This window comes from Colletotrichum scovillei, assembly GCF_011075155.1.
Source record: "Colletotrichum scovillei strain TJNH1 chromosome Unknown Contig00008, whole genome shotgun sequence".
Taxonomy (NCBI): domain Eukaryota; kingdom Fungi; phylum Ascomycota; class Sordariomycetes; order Glomerellales; family Glomerellaceae; genus Colletotrichum; species Colletotrichum scovillei.
The window spans coordinates 2092321-2112252 of record NW_023336266.1 but is presented as its reverse complement, the minus strand read 5'-3'; the positions used below and the strand labels follow the sequence as shown (position 1 = coordinate 2112252).

General features: G+C 53.2%; 4 protein-coding genes across 4 annotated transcripts; 1 reads left to right on the top strand and 3 right to left on the bottom strand.

The window, feature by feature from the left end:
- Positions 1-4618: 4618 nt before the first annotated feature.
- HER10_EVM0011135 (methionine adenosyltransferase) lies at positions 4619-6988 on the bottom strand. The gene is made up of 3 exons (XM_035480573.1): positions 6512-6988; positions 5772-6437; positions 4619-5718 (listed from the first exon to the last, which is right to left on the bottom strand). The coding sequence occupies exons 1-3, from the start codon at positions 6587-6589 to the stop codon at positions 5257-5259; spliced, it is 1206 nt and encodes a 401-aa protein (XP_035330982.1). The 5' UTR covers positions 6590-6988; the 3' UTR covers positions 4619-5256.
- A 1651-nt stretch (positions 6989-8639) lies between these two features.
- Positions 8640-10079, top strand: HER10_EVM0001608 (uncharacterized protein; the record flags this gene model as incomplete). Its single annotated transcript, XM_035471352.1, has 2 exons — positions 8640-9064; positions 9234-10079. The coding sequence occupies exons 1-2, from the start codon at positions 9017-9019 to the stop codon at positions 10077-10079; spliced, it is 894 nt and encodes a 297-aa protein (XP_035330438.1). The 5' UTR covers positions 8640-9016.
- Positions 10080-10249: 170 nt separating this feature from the next.
- Positions 10250-11737, bottom strand: HER10_EVM0011453 (uncharacterized protein). Its single transcript, XM_035480886.1, has one exon. It carries the CDS (start codon positions 11261-11263, stop codon positions 10754-10756), a length of 510 nt encoding a protein of 169 aa, XP_035331000.1. The 5' UTR covers positions 11264-11737; the 3' UTR covers positions 10250-10753.
- Positions 11738-12486: 749 nt separating this feature from the next.
- On the bottom strand, positions 12487-16681 carry HER10_EVM0009766 (uncharacterized protein). The gene is made up of 2 exons (XM_035479242.1): positions 14926-16681; positions 12487-14874 (listed from the first exon to the last, which is right to left on the bottom strand). The coding sequence occupies exons 1-2, from the start codon at positions 15661-15663 to the stop codon at positions 12994-12996; spliced, it is 2619 nt and encodes an 872-aa protein (XP_035330908.1). The 5' UTR covers positions 15664-16681; the 3' UTR covers positions 12487-12993.
- Positions 16682-19932: the final 3251 nt, after the last annotated feature.

Below are 19932 nucleotides of genomic sequence, written 5' to 3'. Positions count from 1 at the left end.
CTCGTCACTTGGCTCGGTGTGATTAAGTCACCACTCCACAGCTCTAGCCCCACGATAAGCTGCCATCAGATGCCGACCCATGAAACGCCAACATACCTGCACGTAACGTGGCGATCACGAACTAGTTCCAACTGCACATTTCTGATGCCGTTCGACTTACTCGGCATAGTGCCGACCAACCCCCAAAAAAGCCATGGCAAGTTCCCAAACTTGATCCAACTTGGTTTGCTTGGCGGAGCTAGGCTACTACTGTAATCGCGGACAAGCGCACATGTTCATGAGTAGAGTACGGCTTCTATGCTGTTGTTTTTCTTTCTCCCGCTGAACCGCCTACCCACAGATGCTTCAGTTGCTACTCCAGTGGACAGGCATTAATTAGCCCACCAAGAGACATGGACAACAACAGCAATCTCAATGTGCCGGCGTGGATCCGCTTGCGGCATTCAGCATACCCACTATGAAAGCCAAAAGTGTTTTGAGGTCGCTTTCCACAAACAGGCCATCTCTCCAGTGCGATTCAGCCGTAGACATACGTCTGGCTCAAAGCGTACAACGCATACACAAATCATCGTTGAGACGGAGCTGGTTCCCCTCGTCTCTGGTTGGTTACCGCTGGGATGGTTTGACCTAATCTTTCCAGGTCAAGCCCAAAACCTACGTTCCCCCCCATCCCAGCACCAGCCCTTTCTCTTCTCTTTCTTTCCCTCTCTCACCCTCGTTTCCCCATTTGCTCGAACCACTCCCCATGCTTCCCTCCAGATGGGGATCCCATCGTAATGCACGCTACTACGTGTCTGTGTCACGAAGCCTCAGAGGAGCAAGCTCATCCAAGTCAATTGTAGGAGGAAACGACAAGGAGACAAGATCGAGTGTTTTGGGGGTTTTGGGTTACACACGGAGTACCATCCTACTGCAACTTTAGTCGATACGACTGTCCCGATCGGGAAGCGTAAAGAGGGAAAGATTCTGTTCGGCCAGGTCGGGGTCTGCTTCAGCCCTATTGTCGTGACTTTTGTGTAACATGTTCGTGTGAGGTAACTCCAGGGAGTACGGGTTATTTCGAGCGTCAGCTGATGGCAGCAGCCACCATTCAGTCGATGGTGAGAATGGAGATATCCAGAATTAAAGCAAATTGTTGATTACGTTGATCACTTGACCGCATTAGCAATACCAAAGTTGTCTCTTTGAGCTTTATGGAGCTGAAAACACCCTCATTCTCTCAGTCTCACCGCACCTTGCGCAACGCAAACACCCCCGGAGAGTCGTCAACTTCGGGAAGAGACACCGGGCCGCAACCTTGATACTGAACAGTGCTCCCGAACTTCACGGACCGCGATGGGGCCCGGGGACGTATTTATCGGTCGGAAGACTGTCCACATTTCCCGTGGTTCCCGTGTTTGCGGCCCGGAGTTTTGTGTGACGGTCTCCGGAGGTGGAGGTCTATTCAAGTCTTTATTTAGATCCAGGGGCGTTGACTGATACGGTACGTTTGTTCGGAGGAAAGGGAGACAGATGATGTTATAATAAGGATTTCTCGTAAACACATCAAGGTACTGGAGAAAGTGACACAAAAAGGATTTGGAGTATTTGTACTTGGTCGCAGAACATCACGCATAGGCGCAAAAGGGCGGCTGGATCTTGACGAGGGCCGCAACCATTCGCAACTGAAATATTGGCCAACATCTATTTGTCTCATAGAAATTGGAAGTGTATGAAAAGGATAAGTACTCCCCCCAAGGAGTATGGGACTACCTAAGAAACGACAACTCATACAATAAGGCATTGGCAGTTTCAAAATATAGTCATCTATACTTGGAAATGGATCGCTTGGTCATTGGGACGAAGTGGCTCCATTGCCAAAGTCCAGAAGACATAGCTAGATACGGAACACGCCAAACTCCCCAGCAATCACTCACTGATCAAGATTTCAGTACATATAAGACGCACACGAGACCACCACGGCATAAAAATATGAAATCCCACTCATCCTCATACAAATATCACCCCAAAACCACAAAAATTGAAAGGGACGAGACTCGAACTCGCGCGGGTTGCCCCACCAGGAAACAGATGTTAAGCTGACCTTAACCTGGCGCCATAAGTCAAACCCCCCACTTCCCGGCACCCCCCTGTTTCTGGCACCCACAAAAACGCGAAAATCCACCACAACGCAATGCCCACCCCCAACCTCCTTTTATCACAACATTTTCAATTCGAGTCCAAATGGGCTCATTTTTTGCACATACCTTCTTCTATATCTAATGCCTCAATATACCGAAGATCAGCTTCGTCAGGCTCTCGAGGACATCTCAAACGGCAAGAGTCAAAGAGAGCCTCATTGGAGTATGGGATACCACGATCAACCCTCCAACTACGATACCACGATCAACCCTCCAACTACGTCTCCAAGGTGGTCAGACTAGGAAAGTGGCTTTGCTGACTGGCAGAGGCTGTCTCCTGACCAGGAGAGTAAGCTGGCACAATGGGTTCGCATTCAGGCTTCGCTGGGCCTCGCACCAACGCACCAACAGGTGAAGGAATTCGCAGAGCGAGTTCTGGCTGCTGCTGGGGATACCAAACCATTAGGAAAAGGCTGGATCTATGCCTTCGTGAGAAGGAACCCTATCATTAAGGTTCAGAGAAGTCGTTCCATCGATTCTAGACGCGTTAATGGGGCATCTACTGAGGTCATTAGGAACTGGTTTAAGTTCCTTGCTATCCCTGAGATCAAGGACATCAAACCAGCCAACAGATATAATATGGATGAGACTGGCATCCTCGAGGGTCAGGAGCTAATGGGTTAGTGCTGGGCATGGCTGAGACGACGTCTGTTCGCAAGAAACAACCTGGGTCGAGGGCATGGGTCTCTATCATTGAGTGTATCTCAGCCTTGGGTAGGGCACTTCGTCCTCTTATCATTTTCAAGGAAGACGGTCCAACAACAGTGGTTTCCATTACATCTGGTTCCATACGATGGGTGGGAGTTTACAGCAACAGATAATGGCTGGACTACAGACTTAACTGCCATTGAATGGTTAGAGAAGGTGTTTATCCCACAGACTATGCCCGAGGCTGAGGGCGAGGCTCGACTGTTGATTGTGGATGGGCATGGGAGTCATACGACGACAGACTTCATGTGGAATTGCTATATTAACAATATCCATTTACTGTTCTTACCACACTCCTCTCATGTCCTCCAGCCACTTGACCAGTCTGTCTTCAGCCCTGTTAAGTCAGCCTATCGGAAGGAGCTCGGTTACTTGTCTCAATGGAACGACTCTACCATTATAGGTAAAAGGAACTTCCTGGACTGTTACCAGAAGGCTCGACTTGCTGGTCTATCAGTCTCGAACATCAGAAGTGGTTGGAAGTGGACTGGTCTACACCCTGTAGCGATGGTTAAGCCCTGATGAACCCTATGGTATTACCTGAGCCTTTCTAAGCCCACCACACCCAAACCAACCAGTCGGGGCAAAAAGCGATGCCATAATGGTCAACAAACTACCCCTGTTGAGCCATGGGATTCTGCTTCCTCTGCAGTGGTCTGGTCGACACCCAGGAAGCTGGCAGAGCTCAGCGGTCAACTGCACTTATACACCCAACTCGACAATGATACCAGCACTCAACGGCTGCTGTTCAGGAAGGTGAAAAAAGGCTTCACAGAGCAGGCCTGGCAACTGGCAGCTGCCCAGCAGCAGCTGGCTCACCTGAGGGCTCAAGTTACCAACGCTGCAGTTAGGAAGAGGAAGACTGTTCAGATCGATCCCAACACGAAGTTTGCGAACATCAGGGATATCCATCGGGCTCAAATCGAAGCGGGTGAAAAGGAGGTTATTACGGCTGAATCCAGCGACTCTGAATGCCCTAGTGAGGCTGGCAGTTGTATTGTAGTGGGTGTGGTTGAGGATCAATAGTTAATAGTAATGAGGAGGTTGGGTTGTGATCCCATCGTTTTTGTGGGTGCCAGAAACAGGGGGGTGCCAGGAAGTGGGGGGTTTGACTTAACCAACTCGGCCACCCTTCCGTGTGGATCGTCTTGCTCGGAGTGAGCTGCTCCACTGAGCCCGGCGGACGTTGTGTGACGGCAGTAGCGAGAAAGGGCTATATCAAGGATCCAATTTTCGCCAAATCCCGTGAGGGCGACGACGACGAACTCGGAGGACTCTCATGACAGTTGACGCTGCGAAACTTTTTGCCCGTTATTATTTTGTGACACGTCAAGTTTGGCGGCCCTCCCACCGGCGGAAACTTTGTCGAAAGGGCATACTCCGAATTAGACTTTCCGTCCTGCATGCCGAAAGTCTGACTTTGAGTCTACTGGCCAAAAGCCATTTTCTCCTCCTTATCCGAACATGGAGACAGTCAGTTGCGGGCGGGCAGTGTAGCGTTCAGTCTGTCAACCGACGTATGGCGTGCGATCCGCTTCATGCTGTTGAGAAACATGTCTAGGATTTGCCTGGCCGTGCTGAGACTAGGTTCCTTCCAGAACTGCAAGGGGACGTCCCGAGACACGTCGTGGAATTCAGGCGGTGAAGCTTGATAAAGGTGCTACTAGGTGCCAGGTAGTCGTGTCAGGCTCGCGTCATTGGTTCACAGTTGCATGTCTCAGAAAGTCAAGTTCGTGAGATCCTCATCTCTATTGCCAGTAGCCAAATGGTCTACCTGTCTACAAATCATGAGCTATCTCCAAGCCCACATCATTCACCATGCCCAAAGATGGAAACCTCTGAGGCCTGTCTCCCCCGGCTATTCGCCTCTGCCACCCTCAACCGCGCAAGAGATGGTCGGCTAGAAAACCAGGAAAGAAAAGATGTTGAAGTTCTTTTGTTTCCCCGTTAACGCCGTTGTAGATGCTTTGTTCCCCTTTCGAACAATCCGAAGGGTATCTTTCTCATAATGCATTGCTCTTTTTGTGACTTTGGAAAAAAGAAAACGAAAAAAATCGCTTCAGGATTTGTTCCTGTGTAACCCGCTTTGTGTCTTTGTTGAAAGACGCCACCGCTCCCTTGTTCCGATTGTTTTTAACACCGTTTGACATAAAATGAAAAAACGATCCTACCAAAAGACCACGCCCTCGTGTCTTGAGGTTGTTATTGCTGCCTTTACCCGAAAAGGCTGGTAACCGGGATTCGTTGAGAACCGTACGCCATGTTTGAGTGCCTGTCCGCATGAATATCAAAATTATTATAAACGTCTAGGTCGTTGCAATGCAGGAAGCTTGTTGAAGAAATCCTGCTCGGTCCAGTACTATTTGACTTAGAACTTGAGAGTCTTAGGCTGCTCCCAGGTGAAGGTCTGGTTGGTACCGAAGTGACCGTTCTTGGCGGTCTGGAGGTAGATGGGGCGGTCCAGGCTGAGCTCGCGGACAATGACACCGGGGCGGAGGTCGAAGTTGTCGCGGATGATCTTGACGAGCTCATCGGAGGTCTTGTCGGAGGTGCCGTAGGTGTCGACGTAGATGGAAAGGGGCTCAGCGACACCAATGGCGTAGGAAAGCTGGACGAGGGCACGGCGGGCAAGGCCGGCGTTGACCAGGGACTTGGCGATCCAGCGACCGACGTAGGCAGCGGAACGATCGACCTTGGAGAAATCCTTGCCGGAGAAGGCACCACCACCGTGGGCACCCCAGCCACCGTAGGTGTCGACAATGATCTTGCGACCGGTCAGACCGGCGTCACCCTGGGGGCCACCGATGATGAAGAGGCCTGAGGGTTGGATCTGATGGATGTTAGTCAGGTAGCCAGAAAGTAGTGCAATGTGGTTGGACTCACGTGGTAGACGGTCTTGTCGTCAAGGTACTTCTCGGGGATGACCTTCTTGATGATCTTCTCCTTGATCTCCTTGCGGAGCTGCTCGGTGGTGATGTCCTCAGCGTGCTGGGCAGAGACGACAATGGTGTCGACGCGCAGGGGAACAACGGCACCGTTGTCGTGCTTGTACTCGATGGTGACCTGGGTCTTGGTGTCGGGGCGGAGCCAGGGGAGGGTGCCGTCACGGCGGGCAGCAGACATGGCAGCGTTGAGCTTGTGGGCGAAGAGAAGGGTGAGGGGGAAGAGCTCAGGGGTCTCGTCGGTGGCGTATCCGAACATGATACCCTGGTCACCGGCACCGAGCTGCTCGAGGGCCTTCTCGTAGTGGAGACCCTGGGCGATATCGGGGGACTGCTGCTCAATGGCGACGAGCAGGTTAAGGGTCTTGTAGTCGAAGCCCTTGGCGGAGTCATCGTAGCCGATGTCCTTGACGGCGTCACGGACAACCTTCTGGTAGTCGAGCTTGGCCTTGGTGGTGATCTCACCGAAGACCATGATCATACCGGTCTTGGTGGCGGTCTCGCAAGCGACCTTGGAGAGGGGGTCCTCTCTCAGGCAGGCGTCGAGGATGGCATCGGAGACCTGATCGGCGATCTTGTCGGGGTGACCCTCACCGACAGACTCGGACTGTCTCGGGAGTTAGCATGGGTATTCGGCCTGAGGGGCTTGTCGGCAATTAGCGACCAAAAGGGTTTGCTTACGGTGAAGAGGAAGTTGCCCTCGTTGAAGTGCTTGCGGCTGGCAATGCCGTTGCCGTTGACACCGTTGGTAGCAGACATCTTGGATAGATATGTGTGGGAAGTGTGTATGTGAAAAGATGTGAAGAAGAGAAAAAAAAGTTTTGAGGAGCTCGGTGCGGTGAAAAAATACCGACGCGGGGTTCCGAGGGGCTATGAAGACAGCAACGGGTAAAAGCTACTTCTGGATTCAATGGGTCAGCGGTTTGTCCTCTTTTCTCTGGGTCTGCATGGAGGGGAAGGGAAGCTCAACGCAAAGTCAATTGCATACCTTTTGAGATGGAGAAGGGACACGGAGGAAGGTGAGGCTTGTGGATGTAGAAGGAGGAAAGAAGTGCGAGAGGAGGAAGAGGAAGATGTGGCCATTCGGGTTTTAAAAGAAACACAAGACGAGCGCGCGACCTGGGGATGGGGACTCTGGGACCCGACTTGGGACTTGGGATGGTGGCCGGTTGGGAAGAAATTCTCGCTCCTCACTTGCTCCTCTTGCTCCTGCTTGCTGCTCCTCTGTATCTGGATGTACCTTTTGCTCCGTACCGTACCTTGCCATAAGCTCAAGCGGATTTGAGGCACTATTCGTGGGAGACATTGGCCGAGGGCCGGACGGCAGGGAAGGTACCCACACGAGCATAGTAAATTACTGTGGTGGGAAAGTATATTCACCGGTCGACCCCTCCATCCCTATGTACCAGCCCTGTCGAGGGGGAGGGTCCAAAATTCTCCAGATTGCGCCATCCTCACGACTTCTCTCCCTTGACCGCCTTCACCTTTCGCAGCATATCTGTGACCTGTGTCAGTCAGGCACGCTCCCATTAGCAGAAAAGGCACCGTACGTGCCGTACCAAAACACTCTTCAGGCCACATTACAGCACTTCCGTGTACCGCTACGGCCACCTCTTGGTCGGTGAGTTGCGGTTCAACAAGATAGCGGGCATCCCACGGAACCGTGGATTCTGGAAGGGAGTAAAAGCTCGGATTTACACAGTCGCCAGGATGCGCACCTCAACGAGAGCAGCGGTGATCGTTCCCCGAGGGAGCTCGGGCTTCCTTCTGTTTCGTCCTTCCCATTTTTTCCCTAGTCCTTTTCTTCCCTCTTGGCCAAGGCCAGCACAAGCCCGATGGTGTTAAGAACCTTATCCTCGCCTCACAAACTAAGGTATTAAGGTAACTTCTATTGTGTGTACCTTAGGTAAGCAAAGTACGGGACATAAAAAGCTGGATGGCATCGCGCAATTGCTGTAGTCAAGCACGGGAGCTGAAACTCTCAACGGGAACTTTGCTGCTGACCTGAGATTGTCTCCTTTGAGACTCTTCTAGTTCTGTCTCTCCTACCAATGCATTGTTAAGTTAATGACATTCCACGAGGCGTCCCTTTCTTCCTGGATAAGACACGCGAGTTGTTCGAGACTGGGCAATATGGCCCCCTGTTCAAAATTCGGAATGTCAACGGCACGCGCACACTTCTCGGCGACATTCCCATCCTCCATTCTTCCCATGGATATCTGAATGTGTCCTTCACAGCAGTGACTCCCTCGGCGTATCCCTCCTGCGAGGACTCGCATTCCGAACATGACTGCGAAGCCACCCCTCCAATACCTCTGGAGACAAGTGAGAAACCCCCGCCGAAACAGGCTAATCCCAACTAGGAGCTACGCTGTATAACATCTCTAACGGGCCTGGTGAGAATATGCCCCTCCCGCGCTCTACACGTGCGAGCGGCATTGGCCCGTAATTCCGCAGCAAGCCGCCCGTCATTGTTCTCACTGTTGGAGCAAATTGCTCCATGGGAAGGTGGAAGGGGAGGGGGGGCCATCTCATTCGAGCTGGCATCCTGTTGTCTCTTATCGCAAGCTATCGCCGCCGCGAAGCAAATTTTTTTATTTTTTTTTTCTTCTCGTCGCTTGCCATCCTCCATTCAGCCCCCGGCACCGGCGCTGATATCACAGTGCAACCTTGTCGCATCCAATTTTTCTTCACCGCGTCACGTTGCTCAGCGCATCCAGTGCCAGAGTGACATCACTCTCACCCAAAGAGTCAAAGTGTAGCCTCTCTGATATCTTACTAATAAGGTACCTGTCGGTACGGACACTCTTTTTGTCTGGATCCTAAAGTGGCGCGCAAAGACAGGCGCTGCTGATCAACCGCGACCCTTGACGCGCGCCCGTTCCTGCATGGCGGGGTAAATTTCCATAGGCAAACGTCCATTCCTCTGCCCAAAAAGTCTGCGACAAGTGACTCTGCCGATCCAAGGCCACCACCACCACCATCTACCACCTACCACCTACCCGAACCGCTGACGCTCCCGCCGCTACTACTCTGCCACACGATACCCAGACTCAGGCACTCGATCAGGAGGAAACACACACATACCTACACAGCCTCTTGCTTAGCTCTGCCCTTACATATCTGCCCGCAAGTCTCAACCCACGAAACGAGCCGCCCATCGTATTCTCCCTCCCCCACGCCATCATGTCCAAGTACGGCGTCATGGTCATGGGCCCGGCCGGAGCCGGCAAGGTCAGCACTCCAAAACCCAAAACCCTTCTTCCGCTCCGTTACCCGGTCTCCGCGCGGCATCCAGGACCGCCGTCCCATCTCTTCGTCCCCGTTACGCCGGCCGGAGCGCCGGCTTACACCCCCTCAAAGATGCCATCCGAAAAGCTAACATCCCCTCCGCCTCCGGCAGTCCACCTTCTGCGCCTCCCTCATCACCCATCTGAACCTCAACCGCCGCTCCGCCTTCTACGTCAACCTCGACCCGGCCGCCGAGTCCTTCGAGCACGCGCCCGACCTCGACATCAAAGACCTCATCTCCCTCCACGACGCCATGGAAGAGGTCGGCCTCGGCCCCAACGGCGGCCTCATCTACTGCTTCGAGTTCCTCATGGAGAACCTCGACTTCCTCACAGAGGCCCTCGACAACCTCACAGAGGAGTACCTCATCATCTTTGACATGCCGGGCCAGATCGAGCTCTACACCCACATCCCCATCCTGCCCGCCCTCGCCCGCTTCCTCTCCCAGCCGGGCAGCCTCGACATCCGCCTCTGCGCCGCCTACCTCCTCGAAGCCACCTTCGTCGTCGACCGCGCCAAATTCTTCGCCGGCACCCTGTCGGCCATGTCCGCCATGATCATGCTCGAGATCCCCCACATCAACGTCCTCTCCAAAATGGACCTCGTCAAGGACCAGGTCCGTAAAAAGGACCTCAAGCGCTTCCTTACCCCCGACACGGGCCTCCTCGACGACGACCCCATCTCCATCGCCGCCGCGGGCGGCGAGCCCGACGACGGCCGCGGCGAGGTGCACGACCGCGACCTCGTCATGCGCGGTCGGAGCTTCCAGAGGCTCAACCGCGCCGTCGCGGGCCTGATTGAGAGCTTCAGTATGGTCAACTACCTCAAGCTGGATAACACGGACGAGGACAGCGTCGGCGCGATCCTGAGCTACGTGGATGATATCATCCAGTACCACGAGGCGCAGGAGCCAAAGGAGCTCAAGGACGAGGAGTTTGACGAACCGCAAGACGATTAAAGCTCGAAAATGCGTTGACATGGAATGCCAGAAGGGGCGGTTTTCCCCCTGTTCAGTGCTCGTGAATGCACGGATCTCACTTGGCTGTGGGTTGTGTCGGGCGCGCTCAACATGGATGGCATATTAACGAAAAAAACAATAGGGTAGGGAGATATAGAAGGTTGCATAGCGTTGGCGTTGGTATTTATTTTAATCCATGGACTCATTCATAATCGTCCGACAACATCATTTGACATCGTTGTTCTGTCTACCACTGTACCGTATACCATTTGCCTGCCTGATCAAGAGCCGCGACAGAGCGCTTTGTCTTCAGTCTTCAAATATACGGTGCTTGTCCAGTCTCTTCAATCCCTCCCATGGCACTATAGTCGTTCTCCTGGCCTCGAGCCTTCTTGATAAACGGTACGAATGTAGCATCGAGTCCTGTTGCGTATGCCTCGTAAAATTGTATCCCCTTCTCCAAAAAAGCAATCCACGTCTTCCTTCCCCGGGGTATATTCCACCATTCGATTCCCAGCGACCCTTTCCCCAGACTTGCTCAGCCAAGTGTCTTCTCATCGTGTTTACGCCGGGAACCTTGGCCCCGAGTATATCCAGTAGGTAAGGAAGCTTGTTGACGTTCCAGATATCTGTCGACTCTTCGAAAAGAGTTCCCCATGAGACCTGTCCCTTTCTCATCGGTACTTGTTGCCTTGCACCTTGGTTTCCTCCTCATATCTCCTATACTCGCTCACCCACACATCCTTCGCAGCAGCCGCAAACCCGACAACTTTCCCGCCCACAACAACAGCGTCTCTCGCCGTCTCGAACACGCCCCTCTGCCACACGGCCGCAACAACGACAACAACACCACCCCAGAACGCGAGCCGCAGTACCAGCGCCGTCCAAAACGCAACGACACGCCGAATCCAGTTGAGCACAATCACCGTGGCAGCCAGCAGCGCGAGCAGCACCGCAAAGGACACGAGCTCGGGCGACGAGTGTAGGAAATCGAGCGTCGCGTCGACGGCAGGCGCGAGGTACGGGTACAGCTCGTCAAAGGCGCGAGAGGCGGCGGCCAAGGCGTGGCCTTTTAGCTGCTGGACGGGCGAGGACGGGTGGAGGGCATTTTTGTGGATAAAGTCGGCGGCGTCGGGGGGGAGGAGAGAGCGGAGGAGGAAGTTTGTGATCGATGGTTCGGCCATATTGGGTGGTTGTTGTTTCTCGGTGAGTTCTGTTGGAGACTTTCGCGGGGCTCTTTCGGGATTTGGTGTACTCTGAGGGAATGGAGCAGTCGTAGATGTTTGTCTCGATACGTATTGTTTCTTCCCTGCTACGTCTTTCTGCGGCTTCTCGCTTGCTGCTTGTGCAGCTATTCGTCTTTCGCTTCCGGTCGCGTGCGCGTGCGTACTTTTCGTTGTAGATGAGCGTGGGTCTTTTGATGCCCGACACTGGGATATACCCGAAAGAAAGGCAGGAAAAAAAATTCTCTGGGTGAGTTTGTTGTTCTTCTTCTTCTTTGCGCTCAAAACCTAACCGACAATCATAATAACACAAACAAAAACGGTTGCGGTGAGGATGTGGCAGAGGGTCCTGTGCGGGTGGAGGAAGGAATGGAAATAGGCCAGGAAGGAAGGTGGAGTTGGACCCTTGGAACCTTGAGCGCAAGCAGAGCAAGCACGAGGCACAAGGCACAAGCACAAGCACAAGCAAATGCGGTGTGCACTCGAGGTGTATTTGTTGTTGGTGCTGCTGATTTCCAAGTGGGGAAGATGGAGGGACCACGCTAATTCGCGACGTTCGTTGTTCTCCAAGCATGTGGGAAGGGCAAAGCACCCAAGTGGGTGACCAAATCAATTTCCGCTCGACACTTGCGACAAGTAGTTCCACTGCTATTATCACGAGTGTTAAGATTCATTAACTTGAGTATATTCCTCTATGTATATACTTAAAAGGATTTTAATATAGAAAAGTAGTAGTTATAATGTGAGTAGGGAAAGGGGTACTTGTTAAGATGAAGAGCAGGAAATCGATTTTGTCACCCACTTGGCACCGACACAATGACATCGAGACTGGGACACCAGCCACTGGTATCTTTTTAGACAAGGCTTAGAAATTCTTAGTATTCTTCTGAATCCACAAGTTAATAATGGAGCATCTATATGAACGGCAACGTACTTCGAGAGATAATGAAGAAACAGAAGAAACCAATCATGACAGGAAAGTACGAGGTCCAAGTACGAGGTCCCGAGTCCCTCCGCCTCGAGCTCCAATCCTGGGTAACACACCAGCCTCGACTCTGGGACAACGTTCCTGGTCAGTCAGAAGTCTAGACTATCCCATATGTACGAAAATGGTGAGTGTTTAGAGCAATTCCTGCATGACAATGCTACTGTTCGTGTTAAGGAAAGAACAATATTCAGAAGGCGTGGCGATGAAGGATATTGCATAGTATTCTTGAACTAGGCTAAAGACTCGAATGGTAATCAGAAACCGTCCAGCTCTCTCTTCACATAATACATGTTCCCAGCACTGGTATTCTCAACAAAACGCTTAAGACGTCGAGTCTTCTTTGGACAAAGGAAAGGTGAGCAGCTCTTGAGCAAATGAATAGACGAGATACAAGAAGAGAAAAGTAACAGCTGGTACGTAGCTGTAAAAACGTACAAGAAGGGTATCGAAGTCGAAATAGGAAATGAATCGTCAACCGATGTGGGTTGCGTGGAAAATAACAAGCTTCTTCCGCCTAGCTCCGTTTCCCCCCTCAATCGCAGCCTCCCACTTTTCATTTGACATTATCAGTTATTCGTTTTTGGGCACCAATGCTGGTATCCTTGAGCTGTTGCCGTCACTGCGCCATGCAGCATAGCCCCTACCACTGTTGAGACTCTCACGGATTCAACAGATCATCGCAGTGAAAAGAACAATGGAACCATTATGAAGTTTCGCCCATACCCTCCAAGATTCGGCGAGCCGCATCAATGCGTCTTCTATACATCCGACTCTCCGAAGACGCCTTACCAGCCTCGCTCATGGCGAGCACACACCTGCCGAGGCTGGCAACGAAGCGTTCGACAAGGATCTGGTCCTCCTTGGCCAGTGCTTCCATGGGTGCGCGCTGATCAGGTGTATGCATACTCTCTTTGTCACAAATGCTAGCGGTTTCGCTCATGAGAGCGTCAGAAATCGTCTTCAGCTCCAGCTCGGGAGAACCCTGGGGCGTAAGGACACCAACGCTAACGCGCGCCTTGCCCACCAACGGGAAGCTTCGGTTGGTACCCGTTGAGTCGAAGGACGCAGTCGACGGACGGTGACCCATCGTTGCTTGAGTGCTCATCGGTCGACGGTAGACCGTGGAGCCAGCCCGCGCGCGTGTTCTCAGTTCCTCCAAAACGTCCTCGCCGCCCATGGTGCTACCGATCGTTGACCGCTTGGCAGTAGGAGGGCTCTCAGTGTGCTCACTGATCGGGCTGACGCTTGGCGGGGTGAGAATACCATGTCTCAAGTCATCGTTCACGTCGTTTGTGCTGATTCTGCTGCCTCTCCCCGAGCGAGCCGTAGCAAAAGACTCGATCGTTGAAGTAGTGTCGCCGCTGCCTCTTCGATGGTGCGATCTCGGTCGAATCGACTCATCCGATGTCATCGGTCCACGAGTTGTCTCGACGGAGCTTTCGGAACTGACGCTGCCCCGACGCTGTTGGCTCAGGTTGCCTAGTGCGCTGTGGAGGAAGAAGTGTTCGTAATCGAAAGCGTCTTCTCGATCTTCGTGGGACATGAAAGTCTGGACTGTATCGTGGTAAAGGGAGTCACCACTCTCGCTGTCGTATCCATCTTCCTCCTGGACCTGCACGCTGTCTTCAAAACCATCTTCAGTATGCATGTCAGAGATGTCATCGTCATCGTCAACTGCGTCATCCTGGCCCTTGTTTGCCTCCATAGCGTCAAGGGCCTTTTGTCTCTCTTCTTGTCGGATGGCTTCTTGGGCTGCATCGTACTCGTCTACAATGGACTCGTTGTCTTCCATGATCGAAGGCTCCTGGAGTTCGACTAGTACGTCTGATGGGAATCCCCGCTCTTGGACCAGCCCGTCGACACTGACTGCGTCGGCGTTCCATGGGTTCTTGTCCGACGTAGCAGTCAAGGGTGGCGATTGCTCCTCTTGCGATTTGGCGTACCACTGATCGACCTGCGCATGAGTAAAGGGGCTTGGCGTTCGTAAGCTTTGGAGACTGCGCCGTCGCATTGTGTCCGCGCGCGCCTGCTCTCTCAAGGACGAGATCTTGCCTTTCAGGTCTTGTACCTGACCCTTTAAGTCGCGCATCTGCGCTACCGACGCCGAACGCACCAATGGCCGATCGCGGCTCGAGGAGCTGAGTGCCGGGCTCAGCAAGCTTTCACGCTTAGTGCTATCGCTTCCTGAGTGGAACTCTTGCGCGACTTCATCCTCGCCAAGAGGTTCGAGACCTATCTCCTGTGCTGCCTTGTATCGAGATTGGGCTTCCCCTCCAGAGTTTAGGCGCTCCAACGTAGCATCATGGACGTTCTTACGTATAGAATACGGTTGTCGATAGCCTCCAGCCGCTCCCATGGCGCTGGCGGACCTTCTTGGGATAGTGCCGTTGTTAGCTGCGTCGTAATTGAGAGACGTATCACTCAACATCCTTGCGTGCCCGTGAATAGAGGTTGGCGAAGCTGCGGATGAGGCAGGGCGCAAAATCGTGGGAGACGGGGTCGAGTTATTCCCGTCAAACGAAGACATTGAAGGAGTTGAGATACTCAAAGAGCTTCGCGCTCTCGATAAGTTGCCTTCCATGGTCTGGAGATGTCAGCCTGCCTTCTTTACTGTCTCAGCGGGGTCAGAACTTACCGTCAGCCTCCGCTTGGCATTCGCCAGAATCTGCTCTGCTCGTCGGCTGATGAGTGCGGTCGAGTACCTATTGGGGTCGTCGAGGGATTCCCTGGGTGGTTGATGTATGGCATGTGCTTGATGCACAGATGCATCTTCCGCATATGATTCTGCCACACTCTCTTCATCATCGCCCTGGAAGTTGCTGTCGTCGACGCTTACGGTATCGTCGAAGTCTGCGAACATGGCATTTTGGTCTTGAGTGGTGGTGATGGTGCTTGTGGACTCTACGGAAGACCGGCGCGAACGCGTCGCTTGAGCCGCCCGCTTCTTCAAGCTCTCGAGCATCTTAGTGGGTGACTGTGGCTGTCGTGAATCGTCGCCGCTTCGATTGTTGGGTCTGGACCAGATCACCGAAGTCGGGCGTGATCTTCTACCAGGTGTGCTCTCGGCCTCAGTGACCTCACCAATATCGGACAGCATAGTTCCATTGCCGTAGATTATTGGTGTCGTAGGAGTGATGGGCCCGGCGATGTAGGCGCTTGGAGGGAATTGGAACTGCATGTTCATATCGACAGCATGCGAATTCTTCCACATTGTTAACGGAGAATGGGACCGGTCGGGAGAGGGCGAGCGATCGTAATCGGGTAGAATCATGTCGGGATTCGTCAATGTAGGAGAAGCAGGCCGCGGGGGGTACGATGAGGTGGAGCTCGAGTGAGCATGGCCCGCGTGGGCATTTAAAGTCTGAGTTGCCATTGTTTTTGATGGCAGAATCGGTTGCAAACGACTCAGGTTGCGTTTGTGCAGCCTCCTGCGCGTTGTATGATTTAAGCTGCAAGACGTTGATTGTCGTTGCAGCGGCCGTGGAGTCTAGCGACACAAAGCGAGTCGGTTCCCAACGGGGCTAGCTGCAATTAACCGGTAAACCTTCAGAGGCGCAAGAGAACCTCAATGGACAGCCACTCTTTGTAAACAATAAGCAACAGTCAGGACGAAGGCATCTGGGCAAAGTTTCGGGCAAAGTCAAAAACGCTGCCCACGCTGCTTGGCCCGTGGCCCGTCCGGTCGTGATTCGGATGGATTAAGAGTTGGTTTCCAGGGTCGAGCTGGTTGTCTGGTTCACGATCAGATCAGATGAAGCTAGACGAGCTACAAGCAAGTCGCGGAAGTTTTGGCGGGGTTCGAGGCAAAAGTGCAGGTTTGTCGAGAAACGCCGGAGAAGTCGTCAAGAGTCGATTTGCTTGGGGCACCGCCGTAGATATGCGAGATTGCGTGGTGGCTTTTGCGGGCGCTGAGTGTAGAAAGCGTAGCAGCAAGTGGGAGTCCGTTTGCGGGAATAGAGACGTCGTTCGTCGCATGCAAGCGCATAGGTAGCAAACAAGCCGCCGTGTTCGGGGTAGGTGGCCGGAACGAGGAAGTCGAAATGCCGGTCTATCGTCGATCGAAGAAAGAAATCGGGATGCAAGAGCAAACGGCGTCCGTTGTAAGCGAATCCGGCTGTTCTTCCCCTTCTTTTCCTCCTCTTGCAACGTGTTGGGTGATGATGCACAGCTGTGTCGCGACAGGCCCCAAGTTTAAGGGGTTGCAGCTGGTGGTTTTGGGGCGCGAAAGCGATGGGGGGGTCCCGCAGGATGTTTGAAATTATCGAGAAAGTCGACCAATGAGACTGAGCTGATGTTTGTGAGACATGCAGCGGGTGTTCTAGTGCTTGCCCTGTCTCTCGCTGAGGTGCAGCAGGCGCAGGAGGAGCAAAGCACAAGTATTCGTACAAAACGAGTGGAAGTGTAGGTGAAAGACGGAAGATGGACCTGGTGAATGCCTCGTGGTTGCCGTTCGTTTCCCCTTCACTGATCTGCGTTGGCGGTGCAAGCAAGATAAGATGACAGGCTGCGGGAGATGAGCGGCCCAGGGATCGAGTATGCGTACATATGCGTACGGAGTACGGAGTAGAGAGCAGGTACGCAGTACAAGTCGAACAGAGCAGGATCGCAGGAGGGCTCGAGACCTGAGGCGGCAGTTGATGCGTCCAATCCAATGTAAGGTACTTGCTCAGTTGTAGCAATTGTGCTGCGTCTGTTGAAGTTTACACACAACAAGAGTACAAGTACACTCTGCCGCAGCTGAAATGTGTACCTTGGAGTACGGAGTATCGACTAAGGTCTTTTTTCTTTGGAAGTGAACGGGTGTGGGAATGACACGAGAGCGGATGGGCGAAGCCTGGGCCGAGCCGGAAGGGAAAAGTAATAATGTATTCGTACTTGTGCTGCAGTAGCCAGCTGCCGAGAACGGTCTTGGCTTGTTGATCGGCGAGCTGACTGAGTGAGGACCAAGTGCGTGGTACGGAGAGCCCGTGGGTTTGTTCGTAGTCTACAAAGTAACGATACAGAATAATTAGCATCCGTAGACGCGCAAGTGACACTGACAGGAAGAGCAATGCCCGTCAAAGGGGCTTCTCTGGGCCGTCAACTGCAGATGTCGCGTGGCATCCGATGCTCATTATGTCTGTCCATCTCTTCATACACAGTAAGGTAGTGTAAGGTACGCAGTATTAGAGCATCCTGGTCTGGCCCCGTTGCCTGATGTCTCGCTTCTGGTCAAGTCATCATCTTCTTCCCGCGTCTCTTAATTCGCGAAATAGCTAAGACAGGGAACAGGCATTCCCCATGTCCAGCAGCCCTTCCGTTCGTAAAATTTTCAAATCTCTTGCTCCGACAGAGAAGGAGACCAATGCTCGCGCAAGTTCACAACCTGGTTCGCAGTTGGTCTGCCCCCTGGACCGGCCGCTTCGACCCTAGCCCGCGGTGGCTTGCTAGAGCAGTATCGCTGCACATGGGGGGTCTCGATGGCGGCGTGGGCGGTCGTGTGCGGGTCTCGTTCCTTTCTCTTCCATTCCCAGCAGCGTTAGCAGTCGGAAACTTCCATGGGGCCTTGCTTCTTCCTTGGGGCCTGGGCTGTCCAGTCGGAAGCACCAATGCGAAGCGTCAACAGCGCTGCTTCCATGGGTTCGTATGTAATTCGTCGTTCGCACCTCGCAGTGTTCCTGGCGTTGCTGAACTGGACGCACTAAGTTACCCCCTGTTGAGTCAAGCGTGGTTCCTTTTCTGCGATTGCTTTCCTGCAGGTGCTTGCGGTGCCTGGCATGAGAGTTGAAACTGCCAGGATGATTGGACCCGAAGAATGAACTTACCCTTAAGACACTGGGGCCCCCGGTTCCTCCCAAGCATTGGCCAGCAAGTGGAAGTGGGCTTGGCATGGAAGTTGGTGCACGAGAAGCGGAGCTGCGTCAAGGAAAGAAATGGGTAGGTAGTCCCGGCCCCAGCGCCTTCTACCGTAGGTGCTTAGGTACCTTCGGTTACGATGGGAAGGTGCGAATTCCAAAGTATCCGTAAACAAATTTGGAAAAAAGGAAGCAGGTGCCAGGTACAAACAACTCTCTGCTTCCTCCTTCCTTCCAAGTCCCTTCGCAGGTCCAACGGCTTGCACAGGTACGACCGTACGGGGCAAGCACGGGCACGGGCACCTTCGAGAGAAAACCGCACTCGCACGGTGGTGGAGTCTTGGGACATTCACGCAAATCTCGGCAATTCATCAGCCTTCCGCATGCAGAACCCTGACCTGCCTGGCTACCCTCCAAGGACATCTCGACCGCCTCTCGTTCCATTTGTGGACGCACCGCGGGAATCTGCTACTGATCGAGCAGAAGGCCGTCGAATCTCCATTTAAGACGAACCCATCCCACCACGGTTAAGCTTCATCACAACCTCGCTGATGGATTTGTAGCTGTGGAGATATTGGCCTCGGACTCCTCATCTAGTGGCCTACTTTGGCAATGATCTGAAGCTTTCCTCCGATTTCAAGGGACAGTCTCACTCGACCCTGGGGCTCCTCTCAAGTTCTAGCGGCCTATTATCAAGGCATCCATGTGGACTCCCAGACCGTTGGATGCGGGCGGGCCACCAGAACGCCGTACTGAATCAGCGGTCGAACAACCGACCCAAACTTGCCAAATTCCTCGCGGTTTCTGGAATGTTGGTACTCCTTAGTCGAGCACGAATATCGGCGCGTCCATCTCATGACAATATATTACGGGGTTGCGCCTCCAGCCTTTCTTCAGCTATGCCATTCCTCGGATGCACTGTGTTGCATTTCACCCTGGGCTGAATTTGCCTGTAACGCGCCTAGGCCGATAGGAGCCAGAATGAGAGAACGACTCGGAAGATGGGATGCCAATGGCACCTCAGCACTCCCACTCCCGGTGCCACTCTGTTGCGCGCCTACGCGTCTCTCCCATCATTCTCCCGACCTCACGGCTCCCCGTCTGCAGTGACGCCATGCATCTTTAACTTGACACAGGCATCGCCCGGTATATTCTTACTACAGGTCAGATATATCGCGCTCGTCTATCCAACAAGATTTTCTCTCCTGCTTTGCATTGACTCTAGTCGCCGAACCAATCTCGACGCCAACCATCACATCGCAAATCTTGGGTGAATCCAGCGATCCGTCGTAACCTCAAACCAGCGGCATCCTTGCCACGCTCAAACTACTGGACCATGCCTTCCCATGGACGGGACGGGCATCCCGAGCGCGGGGGAACTTGCGGAAGAATCTGGCACTGGGAAGCCGCGAACATATTCTCCACACTATGCTTATAGCCTGTAACTTCAATGAGAGGAGGTTTGTGAATGTCGACGAAAGGCTTTTCCCCAATCTCATTTACGATGGCTTAAGTCAATAGCTTCGAATGCTACATCCCCTGCCCAACGCACCGGTCGACAGGGCGTTGCGCCCGGATCTCGTCGCCTATCTCGATCGGTCTTGGGGTTTTAGGGCTCTGTCCCTTTCCAATCAAAGAGATGGTATATTCCCCGAGAGCCCTACTCGGCCACCGCGCCGGCGGCAACCTCTGGTAACGACTAGGAAGTCACGAAGGTCTAGGCATTCATCGTGTGGCCTGTTGTGGCGTGCTTGAAGCTTCTGCTCCGCATATTTGTGATGCTGGAATGTCTTCAGATGATGTTCCCG

Coding starts and splice junctions, on each gene's coding strand:
- HER10_EVM0011135 (XM_035480573.1), bottom strand. CDS start 6,589: ATGTCTGCTACCAACGGTGTCAACGGCAACGGCATTGCCAGCCGCAAG. Junction 6,438..6,511: donor AGGGCAACTTCCTCTTCACC/GTAAGCAAACCC, acceptor CTCCCGAGACAG/TCCGAGTCTGTCGGTGAGGG. Junction 5,719..5,771: donor ACGACAAGACCGTCTACCAC/GTGAGTCCAACC, acceptor AACATCCATCAG/ATCCAACCCTCAGGCCTCTT.
- HER10_EVM0011453 (XM_035480886.1), bottom strand. CDS start 11,263: ATGGCCGAACCATCGATCACAAACTTCCTCCTCCGCTCTCTCCTCCCC.
- HER10_EVM0009766 (XM_035479242.1), bottom strand. CDS start 15,663: ATGGCAACTCAGACTTTAAATGCCCACGCGGGCCATGCTCACTCGAGC. Junction 14,875..14,925: donor ATGCCAAGCGGAGGCTGACG/GTAAGTTCTGAC, acceptor TGACATCTCCAG/ACCATGGAAGGCAACTTATC.